Here is a 13,540-nt window from a genome sequence, read left to right as displayed (position 1 = left end):
TACACACATAATCCTATAGAATCCATTCATATATATCCACATATATATATATACATGTTCAAATACTTATACTAGATGTTGCAACATAGATAATGCATATAAATTTTTCTTACAAAATGAATTTTCTTTTTTATAATTTCAAATTACAATGGAGTACTTATATACAAATCATTCTGTGTAGTTTTTCGTCTACTCACAAGAACTAAGACAACGAAATTAAAGTAAAAAAATGTTGTAAACAATTACATTTATAAGTTTTTTTCTTCATGTTTGCTTTGAATTAATCATTTATATTTATATTTATCCTCTATTTTTAGAAGAATATCTTTCTAAATGATCAATAACCAAGTAAAAAAAAAACATAAAAAAAAAAAACAAAATATTTTAAATTATACATTTGTTATTACAAATTATTATCCTTTATGTTATATTATTTTTTTTTTTTATGTTTACTGTTTTTATTTTTTCTGGTTATACTTTTTCATGGACTGTCAGTATAGTTTTGCTAATTATCCATTTTCCCCTTTTTTAGATTAATTTTCTATTACGAAGATTAAGTAGTCTAAATGCCCACATTTGTTTTCTGTAAAAATGAAAGCGTACTTTCTATGAAATTCTTATTTCTATGTATACAGCTCAAATATTGCTAATGCTCTCTATCCACTATTTTCTTTTACTCTATAATTTCTGAACACATATTTCTTTTTATTTAAAGAAAAAACTAATATCATACCAAGAAGAAAAAAAAATTAACATTTTCAATTCAATTAAAAAAAGTACAACAATTATTATAACAGGTCTATACTTCTTTCACATTTCAGTGACTTTTTCACAATGTGAAAATAAAATTTTTTTTTTTCCTTTTTTTAAAAAATTACTACGGATGTTAATTTACTTACTATTTAATAATTTGCTTTTTTTTAAATATAATTTTTCACTTACTAATTTCAAAAATAACAAAAATAGCTAAATATGTATAGTAAAAATGTAAGATATATGGGAGAAGTATAAACGTGAGATAAAAGGGGGGCATAAAAAAGATACGTAAAAAGAAGAAATAAAAATCTGAAAAAAAGGAGGTTTAAGAAATACATGTACATAAGTTATATATGTTAGCTAATCTTATATATAAGAAAAATATTAAATTATTCAGAAAAAATTAAAAAAACAATATATAACTATGAATAAGATATAGAGTCATAAAAATTTGAGAAAATTTATATAGTATCCATTGAACCAAATACTAAAATAAATAAAACGAAATGCATATAAGTAGAAGTAAAAAATAATGAAAAAACAAGAATCTATCCAATATCTGTTAATAAATATTATTTTATAATTGATAAAAAAAAAAAACAAAATAATAATAATAATAGAATATTTTTCCTTTCCAACTTATAGCACATTAAACGTTTAAAATTTACTATTACACATATGAAAAGCAACTAATAATGATAACATTGTAACATTTTTTAAATGATTTTTTTATATTATTTTTCTGTATAAGAGTTAATTATTTTATTAAGTATAAAAATTACATTATAATAATATATTAAAAATTATTTTAAAGATTATAATACGGTACGTCACATATACATCCTAGTATTTTACATTGATAAACAAATTAGCACATACACACTAAATTATTTACCGGATAGTAATTAACATTCCATATAATACCTTATTAACTATATATACACTATTTAAATTTTTTATTTTTAAATTACATATCTCTGTTAATTACAACAAGAAATTTTCAATTAATGTTTTCTTGAATGAAATATTATATTTTAAAATATTAAATACAATATTTCATAAATTAATAAATATTTAGAATGTATATAAATAATTAGGTATTATGTTAATATATTTAACCAATAAAAGGGTACTAATTAAATTTATTATCTTATTTTCCTATACTTATGATATAATAATAATTATTTTTTTATGTTCTCTATAACTTGATAACAATGTATGTGTTATAATAATGATCAAATATAAAATTACGTTATTTGAATAGTTAGTATACATATAATAATATTTTAATTATATCTAAAATATTATGCATTTATTAATTCGAACTAAATGTATAAAATAGTTAGAAAAAAATGACTTGATTTATATCCATTCAAGTATATTAGTTTCACCATACACTTAATAACAATTATTAGTAAAAAAGCATAAAATAATTTAAATATATTTACGTATTCACCCTAATTAAAAGATAATATTCACCTCTAATTTACCTATAAAAATTTGTTAAACAACTAAAGTTTATATGCTTTCGTGCAACTGTCAATTTATAAAATATAGATATAATACATACGGAACATATTGAACACTCCTAATATATATATAGAACATATTTATAATAATGTATAGTTTAAATGGAAAATGAAATAAATATATCTTTACAAATGTATATTTTATATTGCTTATAATAATATAAAAATTAATGAAAGGAGAGCTCTAATATAAGATGCAGAAAATTAAAAAATTACAATGTCTTTTATGTTATTCTTTATAAATTTCATATATATATATATATATATATATGTTATTTAAGTTTATATATATTCTATATTAACAGGTATAAGATAAAACTTAATAGATTTTCATATAGAATTTTATTTTCATTGATTATATGTGGAAATGTAAAAAAGATAAATAAAAAAAATTGTTTTAGTGTAGTTATTTTACATATATGCGTATTTAGGATATACATAAAAGGACATATTTTAATAAAATAAAGAAATAATAAATGTTGACGAAAAAAAAATATGTGAAAATATTCCTTAAAATTTTTAATAACAATATTTCTACTTTTAATATGTACATTTACCCATATGTACTAGTCTCATTTTTCCTACATGCTAATTATTATTTGACACACAAAAAATAAACATGTTCTACTTAACTCAAAAAACAATAATTTTTAAAGTTTTTAGAAGTACGATAACTAAAATATATACAAGTATTATAATACCATTATCGTCTAAATCTATATAAAAGCAAATATAACAAAGGAATAATATTAGCACAAGTTCTGCATGATAAACAATATACATTAAGCTTATTTAATTATAACGTGTTAAAAAAATAGAATAATTTTCTAAATAGGTCATTTCAAAGTTTATCTAACCGAGATAAACTATGTTATGTACTTATTAATTATCTAAAAAAACAGTTAATGTATTTTGCTCTTATTTTATATAAAAAATTAATGTCATAAATGCATATTAATAAATCGTTTTCATTATAAAATACATCTATTTTTATACATCTTTAAAATAACATTTTTTCTTAATATAATTATAGACATAGAAAATAGGAAATATATATAAAAAGGTATCTTCTTCTTATAATGTAAACGAATATTACATACATTTAATTTAACTACCACTTAACATAACATAACTATTTACATACATTTATACGCATTTAAAATTATACCATTAACAAAAAAAAAACTATACATATTATCTAAATATATGAATACTTTTAATTCAGTAATTTAATATTTTAATAATGTAAAAAATAAAAAAGCTATATAATTCTATTATAAATTCTGAATATATTATATACTTTATTCGTTTTTTGCAAAAAAGATTTAACATGAGAATTAAACATAATAATAAAATAATAAATATTTTTTACTCTATAAATATAAGGTTTTAAAATTAATAAGTTAGTAAATAATTATAAATATTTGATATATAATAAAGATATATTTTAATATATATATATAAATTCTAATTTAGAGTATGCAATAAAGTATAAAAGTACACTAAATATGTCTTTAGAGTAATTATGTTTTAAATTTATCATAATAGATATTTTATAGAATAAATATTAAGTTTTTTCTTTAGTAAAAAAACAGTATATATACATATCAATGGACAGAATACTTCATTGTCTTTTATTAATAAAAAATAAGACACATTTATTGGTAAAATAAAACAAATAATACATTTTCTTAATAAACTCAAAATATAATCATTTTAGACTAACTTATAAAAAGAAAATTATCATATTTTATTTCAATTATAGATTTTCACATTTTACTAAAATTATAAGAATTTTCATTTTGTATATTAATTTAACCCATATATACATGTTTTTTATAAAAATTTATTCAAATACTATAATGTATATATTAAACCATAATAATTAATTTAATAGCAACAATATATTATAATATAAATTTAAAAATATTATAAAGTGCAAAATTACAAAAAATGTAGGAACATCATTTTGTTCTATTATATATCATAAAGTCACTTCAAAAATAGCCATATTTTTAAAAAATAAAGAATTATATATATATTTGATAATTACATAAGCAATGATTTTATAGATACTGCATCATAATAGAAAATTATTTTATAATTAAACATATTTCTAATTATTCTTTTTATCTTTTCTTAAATTTAATTTTTTCATATTTTTTCACTTTTTTGTGGTAATAAATAGTGCGTGATATAAGTGTAACACCAAAAATAATGAAAGGTATAGCATATATTATCAATCTAAAAAAGCTCGGAATGTAAACATATGTTTCCATAAATTCAGATCCTTTTTTTCGTACTTTTACTTTTTTCATAGACTCGAAAAGCCATTTAAAACGTTCATCACTAAGCACTTTACGCAGTGGATTGGACCAACCTTCACTAGCGCATAATCTCAATATACTATATAATCCTCTCATAAGTCCAAGATTCATAAATGAATCTAGCATTAGTGATAAGAATAATAACAAAAATAATAGTAAAGGAAAAGCAAATCGTAGTCCGTATTTTTTAAGTATTATTTTTTTGTAAGTCTTATCACTGATTGTTCTATTGTTTTTAAGAAAATATTCATAATCAAGTTCTTTGAATATTTTTTTTTCCATATGGGAATATTTTTTTGATTCAAATATACAAGACTTATATTTCATAATTTGTTTATGGTCTTTTGCACTCTTTGATGAATCTATATTTGAAAGTTTATTATTTGTTTTGGCCCATTTTCCATTAATAGATATATCTTTATTTTCATTCGATCCACAATTTGGTATATATTCTTTTAAACATACATCACATGAATCCTTATGCTGTTTATATTTTGTTAATATTCTGTATTCTACTGCATCTAATTTTTTTCCAGGGTTGCATTTCATACTCAAGGACTTTTTAAATATACTCTAAAAAAACAAAGTAACATATGTAATTTAAAAAATATAAAATATTATTTCAAAAAATATTATCAATAAACTCAAAACAAGAAAAATTTTAATAACTCAAATATTCTCAAATAACATCATTAGACCATCTCATTGCTTAAATTCCACATCCAAGATATAAGGATAAACGCAGAAATTTTAATAAAAAAAAGTAACTTAATTTTTTTATCCATGATATAATTTTTTAATAACATAACTTATTCAAGAATGAATAAATAAACGATAGTATAATATTCTTTTAATGATGTATAATAATTTTTTATTTATTTAATATTTTTTTTTATTATTTTTTTTTTGTTCCATAAAACGTAAAAAAAAAATGTACTCATAATATTTTTAACAACAGACACAAAGAAAAATATTTATAGTAGTATATAATATAATTCTTACCTTTATTCTACTCTTAAAAATATTATTTTTATTAAAATAAAAAAACTTGAATTCATTTATAAATATTCAAAATATATAATTTAATTATTTAATATGGTAGAGTAATTAAATAATTCTTTATGATTTCAAATAAATAAATAAAAATAAAAATATAAGAATACGTAATATATCCAAACATGGTATTCATGTAAAATAGAGAATGTAGAGAATATAGGTAATATATTTACTCTGTAATTAAATAACAACTAATATTAGAAATGTTTTTATATTAATAATTCTAATTTTGTAAACTTTTTTAACTAAAAGTGGAATTTAACGTTATATAATATTAATTAGCTTAATAATCTAATATTAATAATGTTAAATAAATCATATCTCTTACACTCATTTGTATTATATTAATTAGGGCACTTAATTTTTTTAATCAGTTATAAAATATTTTAAAAATTTAATATACTGGATACTACAAAATTTATACAATAATATATATTTATATTTAAATAGATGGTAATATTTTATTTTTGTATAATAATTTTTGTAAATTACTATTTTAAATTAAGCTTAATTTATATTACCTGTAAATAAATTGTTACTAAATTATCCCATATAACCTATTATTTTATTCTTTTTAAAAATATGTATATACTTAGAAGAAATATTAATATTATATAATAAAATAAAAGTAATCATATATATTAATATTTCAATATATATATTATTATTAGAATATCATTGTTTCAATAATTTATTTTTTTTATACAATAGATGATAAAAGCACCTATATAATTTTCTTAACATTTTAATACATTATTCAAATAAAATTAATGCTTGTGAAACAGAATTAATTCAGAAATTACGTAAATGTAAAAATAGAATATTAAAAGTATGTATAAACTTATACTCTAGAGCAACTTTGTCATACACGATATTAATAATTTACATACAAACACTTAATACCAAAACTAAAATTTCAGTAACAAACGTTGGACAGTACTTAGAAATAACCTGAATACTAACGTGCAAACCCTTACTTAGAACGTATATTTGTATTTATGAACTGTATACAAAAAAATAATTCGTATTTTTTTTTGTTTTAATTCATTTAAAAAATGAGCATTATAAATATGAATAAGTTCTTATTGGTAAATATAAACTATATGTATCGCTTTTTATTAACAAAATAATATTAAATCTTTACTTATGTATTTATATAAAACCATGAATATATTATAAATGTAAAGATAAATACCTATACATTATTAAATGTTTTTACAAAATATATAATTATTTTGAATATCTTTAATGATAATTTAGATTTTTACAGATATATATATATTACATTTTTAGCATTATACAGTTATTAGAAATATAAAAAAAATAAAATAAAATAAAAAAATTTTTCTCGTATTAACAAATTATATATGTTTAAAACTAATTCATTAGTATAATCACTTAATGACATAAGATATAAATACAAAGTATACAACATATGCTTATCCAATTTCAAATTAATATATGCATAACTGATTTTAACGGAATTTAATTAATCCTATAATTAGGAATAATAATAATAATATGATAAATCATTTTAACTATTTATTTAATTTTAAATGTATAATATCCCTAAATGAGTAAACCGTTACAATTAGTCCATAAATAAAAAAGATATTATTTCATAATATATTCATACGTTTACTTTTTTACGATAAGATAAGTACTAAAAGGTATTAAGGAGATTTTTCAATAAATATGTTTGTTGCAATTTATCATAAATCATATTTCACATAATAAATATTAAGCCCTTTTTAAGCGAATGTACACATATATATATATCAGTTCACCACAATACATTTAGTTCTTTTTATTAAATACAAAACAAGACATATTTATTTTTAATTCCTTGCTAATTATACAACATTTTAATAATCTGAAAAATTATAATTTTATATTATTACAAGATATAAAATTAAAAGAAGCAAATTTTAGTACAAATATAAATTATCACATTTCTGTGAAATTGTATCAATTATTCGATTATATATTTACTTGAAAGCTCAAAAAAATATTTTTATCTTAATTATGTTTTTATACAGAAATATATATATTATACCATATTTGCTTAATTAATATTAAATAATAATTTAAAATATATATTCAAAAATAACGAAACAATCAAATTCATAAAAAAAGTGAATAATACAATTTTTATTACGGTTCTGTATCAAAAACGCAATATTTATACACTTGCATCTATAAAATTGTTACAGGTATAGTTACGTTTGTTAAAAATATATCACTAATGATATTACAGATATTACTTCATATTAATAGATTTGTTAAATAAAGATACATATTTCGTTTTATTGATTTTGCTCCATCATCAATTTAATTTTCTTATATTTTTCATTATTTCTTAAGATTATAGGAATTGCTATTACAATTATAACAGCTAAAAAAACGAAAAGTAGTACATTCGGTAATATCTTATAAGCTGCTTCTGATAATTTTAAATAATTTACTATATTTTTTAAAATATCCCCAAACCATGTTGAATCTGTTGAACTACCTACAAGCATCTTACCTGCAGTTTCCAATACCCCTACTCCTTCTAGTATGGGTAGACCTATTCCGAACAAAAAAAAAAGGAAAAATATAAAAACTCCAAATCCATAACTTCTAAATTTTATTTTTTTTAAAGCTATATTTCCATTTATTCTCTGTTTTTCGAGAAAATCATCATAATCTCTTTTTTTAATCCATTTTTTTCTTAAATGGAAATGTTTCCCATCAAACATGCCATTATTATAGTCTACGACTTCTGTATAATATTGATTGTTATTTAATAGATTTTTACCGGAATGTTTTTTTTTTCTTTTTGTTTCCTTTTCTTTATAAGATTTATGTTCTTTTTCATTCAGGCTATAATATGGGATATTGTCTTTTACCCCTATTATATTTGTATCCCTATTTTGTTTATATTTTGCTAGTAGTCTATAAATTCTTCTATTTAATTTTATATTCAAATTGTACTTCACATCAAAAGATTTGTTAAAATTAATCTAAAAAAACCATGTAAATGTTTTATATTTAGTAGAATAAATTATCTAACGGTAAAAAAAAATATTAATAAAAATAACACAATATAAAAAAAAAAATATATTAACAATTCAAATATTTTTAAATAATATTAACATACAACTTCGCTAAAATGGCATATCCAATATAAAATGATAAACGCACCGATTTTAATATATAGTACTAGCTTAATTTTTTGTTCCATGATACAGATCCTTAATATTATATTCAGTAAGTACAAAGTTAATAATTATATAATATAGATCTAACGATAAGATATTCTATAATTATTTTAAAAAATTTTTTTTTTTTCTATGACTCCATAAATATTTAATTTTATATAATTTTAATAAATTTTACAAAGCATACAAGGAAAAATAACTTTAGAAATATATTATATGATTTTTATCTTAATGTCAATTTAAAAAAAAAATAATTTCCGCTAAAATAAAATAGTTTGCATTCATTAATAAATTTTTAAAATATGTAATATAATTATTTAATGTAATGGAGAAATTAAATTATTTATTAACACGTTTAATTATAAAAAAATAAAAATAAAATAAAAATTTTATATATTACTATATATTTATTTTATGTAGTATATGGAAAGTATATAATATAGATTGTATAGAATGTACACAATATCTTGTTCTAAATATTTAAAGAGTAATTATCTTTTTTACTGTTACTCAAATTACTAATTTTCATTCTAAAAAAAATTATTTTTGAAAACTTGTTATGATTTCGAAAAATATTAATTAATATAACATTAAAATAATAACAATAAACGATGAAAATAATAATATTTCTTATTACTTTTTGAGTTATATTATTTTTAGCACACGCTTTATTTACTAAGTAAATATATATATTCTTATATGTACTATAACCTATTTGATATAACTCATAAGAAAAACTATCGAATATATTAAAAAATACATATATTACAGGTAATTAAAGACTTATCTTTTATATTTTCTATATAACTTTCCAAATTTATACTTTTTAGTTATGTATAATTTGTAATATTATATATAAATGAAATATTTTTAATTTAAACTAAACTTTATTTTTTTCTTTAATAATATATATATATTTAGATGAAATTTACCAATGAAAAAATAAAAGTTACAGAAATTCATGTAAAAAATGTACCAATATCTGAATAAGTGTAAATAAATAATGTATATGTTTAAATATATCAAGAATGAAATATACATTTTACCCGTTATGTTTTTATTTCTTCATAAATATTTAATTTTTATAAAATCTAATTAAATCAACTATGAATGTGTTATAATAAATGTTTTCTACCTTGCATTTATTGGTAAAAAACTGTAATATGCATATTAACAAATTCCAGCATAGGTATATATTATAAATCGAACTTATAATAGAAATTTGTGATAATTACCTTTCAAAAATTTTGATTGCTAATACAAAAGATAAGTATAAATATTTATATTATATTATATCCAGAAAAAATAATAATTCATAAAATATTATAAATTATATTATCAATAATAAAAAAAAAAACAATAACTTATGAAAATTTTTATTAACATGTTGGTCAATTTGACTATGTATATATATCTAAATATGATCATCATGTTATTTAGCTCCATCTATATTTTTTAAAAATATGAAATACTTAATATATGTTATAGGATAAGGTATACATTTTCAAATTCCCATAACATATTGTTAATGAATCAAATTTTAATGTTAATTTTGGTTAATTTTGAATTTAGTAAGAGCATTTTCAAAACCAGAGTTTATTCATACAAAAATCTTATAAATATATGAAGCCAAAAACAATGTAATTTATTCACATTTAATTAAAAAATTTATACAAAATAGATTAATATGTTAAGATATATTAGCACTCAAAGAACTAATATAAGAGTAATATGATGTACATAAATTATCCTAAATATATAATATGGATTTCTTTTTACTAGATAAGATATTATTGAAAAGGACAGAATTAAAAATTAAAAAAATTTTTTTTTTTTATTTTAACAAAATCCCTATATTTGTATACATTTAAGGTTGTAATAATGACTACGTAAACTAACAGACATATCAAAAATATAGAGTAACACAATTCTATAAATTATTATCTATACATAATGATATGCTATACAAAAATGTCACTAACATTAAAATATTTTTACATATTATTTAATGCTTAATTGAATTAAATGTTAAATGTATTATTAATTTTAATTATGTACTTATTGTTTAAGACGTAACAAAATAAAACATTTTTCTATTATATATACTAGTGCCCATTAGCGCTGATTCAAATATATATTAGCTTAATACTATCAAAAAAAAAATATATATATATATAAATATATATACAACAGTATTATATGCATAAATATATCTGTACTAAACAATAATATAATTCTATGTACATACACAAACATGAACTTACTTGTTCACTAAAATTATATATGATATTTATATATATAAAACTTCGTTCTCACGATAAATACATTATATGATTTATTTTTTTTTAAAATGTTTTAACTACAAATTATTTTCTTCATGCATGTCTTTTTCTGATGAGTTCCTTCATTCTTATCACATATGATGGATACAACATAAAAAAAAATTTACATATATATATGAAGCTAAGTCATAATAAGAAATTGAAGAAATAATGTCATAATATAAAATAGATAAATTAAGCCATTAAAAATACATCTCATTTGTTTCTTTTGCTACTATTTTTATATACCCACTGCGTACGCATGAAAAAATGTTTGCGTCAAATCTTTTAATAATATAGTCAAATAATTCAACGTAATTTTTAAAGCTAAAAATCAAATAGGTATTTTCTGAAATATGAAAGATACATGTGAGGATATATTTAAGTGGATATTTTATATTATACGAGTGTACACATATACATATATATATGCACCTATACATATTTACATATGTATACGTACATACACACAAGTATATTTACTCGTTATAACATTATGGGTGACACATATATATTGTTTGAATAAAATACTTTTCAATTTTTACATTTCCATTTCCAAAGAAATTATATAATAATAGGCTTATTTTCGTGTTTTTTTGTCTTTTCATATGAATTAAGAGAAGAAATAATAAATTAGAAAAATATTTTAAAAAGTTTCACACTAGAATTTTTTATTTTCCCCTCTTTATAGTTAATATATTATGTATATAATGATATTCTGTTATTAGATAAAAATCTTTGTTATTCCTTCCTTAACATAAAAAGAGCACAAAACAAAAATAGTTTTAATATTTTTACTGAATTTATAAGTTTGGCATTCTCAATAAATCAATGTGGTACTTATTTTTATTTTTCTCATTTTCATATCTTTTAAGTCATTTTTTCATTGTCTTTTCAAATATTGCTTCGCTTCTCCATTCTCTTCTTTTCCTGCGTAACAGTCTTTCCCATTTAATAAGTTGCCTTGATAGATGTAAATGTAATCTCCAAAAAGAAAGCTTTTTGTTAAGGATGATCATATTTATATTGGTTACATATATATAATCTTAATTCAAGCAATACAAATTTTTTTTATTTGTTAAAATTTCTGCATGCACATTTTTTTAATACTTAAAGATATAACAAAACATAATTCACTAATAAAAGAAAATATAATAACCTTTACAATTATAATTATATATATCAAAACAATTATTACAGCAGGTCTAAGTTATATTCTCAACTCAGCGACTTTGTCCAAACGGAAAAATGATAATTCTACTTTTCCTTATTTTTAAAAATTCTGACACCAAATAATTCCATTAAAATTTAATAATTTTTTATATTATTATTTTAACTTTTCATAAATTAATTTTAAAAGAAAAAAAAAAAAGAAAAGCATAAGGGGGAAAGGAATTAACGAAAAAGATACATAAGGAAAATTTTGAGCGTACATATACATAATTGAAGAAATTTAAAAAAAGATAAAACATATAAAAAAGAACATATATATGTTAACTTTTAAGAATAACATATAGAAATTAAAAACTTAACAAAGTAAAAATTCAAAAAAAGTTTTTTTCTTATTTTTAGAAGGACTAATGATAAAACTTCAATGGCTTTCTTAAATCTATACGCATTTTAAATTTTTTATTATCTATACATCTGTATTCTTTCATCGTTGAAGAATTTTACGTTATATTTTTAACTTCATGTAAATTATATAAATACAAGTAAATGAAAAACAAATGGTATTAAAGAAAAATATTAAATACATAATAAATAAATCTTATTAATTGCAGAAATATATTTATTATCATAATCTTTTTATATAATATATAGTTCTTCTGATAAAATTAGAATTTATGTCTTATATTAAAGGATACTTTTATAATATATATTTCGTTTCTACCTTATAGGAATGTTCTTTATTTAATTTATCCTTTTTTTTCTGTTATTTACATATAATATATTCATTCTTAATTATTAATTTTTAATCGACTATTAAAAAGAATATAGGATAAGAAATTTTTAGTTAATTTCTTTTTAAAAAATATAACGTAATTTCATAAAATGATAAAAAAAAAAACAAAATATATTACAGTAAAATAATTATTTTACATACATATATATATTATATATACAGAAGAAAATATTTTAATAAAATACAGTAATACATAATGTTAAAAATAAAAACACATATAAATATTTTTTTTTTTACTAAAATTATTATTATAGTCTTTTTGTTTTCTCCACTGAGCATAGTTAGTATATATAATTCTCATATTTTCTCTCTAGTATGTTTTTTCAAAGAATAAAATATAACATGCTATTTAATGACCAAAAAATAGTTTTTAATTACAGATAAA

General features: G+C 18.6%; 2 protein-coding genes across 2 annotated transcripts; both read right to left on the bottom strand.

Annotated features, from left to right (window-relative positions):
* Positions 1 to 4,414: 4,414 nt before the first annotated feature.
* MKS88_000166 (fam-l protein) lies at positions 4,415 to 5,397 on the bottom strand (the record flags this gene model as incomplete). Its single annotated transcript, XM_067214991.1, has 2 exons — positions 4,415 to 5,185; positions 5,311 to 5,397. 2 exons carry the CDS (start codon positions 5,395 to 5,397, stop codon positions 4,415 to 4,417), a joined length of 858 nt encoding a protein of 285 aa, XP_067075972.1.
* Positions 5,398 to 7,974: 2,577 nt separating this feature from the next.
* On the bottom strand, positions 7,975 to 8,894 carry MKS88_000165 (uncharacterized protein; the record flags this gene model as incomplete). The annotated part of the gene is made up of 2 exons (XM_067214885.1): positions 7,975 to 8,673; positions 8,811 to 8,894. The coding sequence occupies 2 exons, from the start codon at positions 8,892 to 8,894 to the stop codon at positions 7,975 to 7,977; spliced, it is 783 nt and encodes a 260-aa protein (XP_067075971.1).
* Positions 8,895 to 13,540: the final 4,646 nt, after the last annotated feature.

This window comes from Plasmodium brasilianum (assembly GCF_023973825.1).
Source record: "Plasmodium brasilianum strain Bolivian I chromosome Unknown PB_00_04, whole genome shotgun sequence".
Lineage (NCBI taxonomy): Eukaryota > Apicomplexa > Aconoidasida > Haemosporida > Plasmodiidae > Plasmodium > Plasmodium brasilianum.
This window is presented reverse-complemented; position numbering and strand designations above follow the sequence as displayed.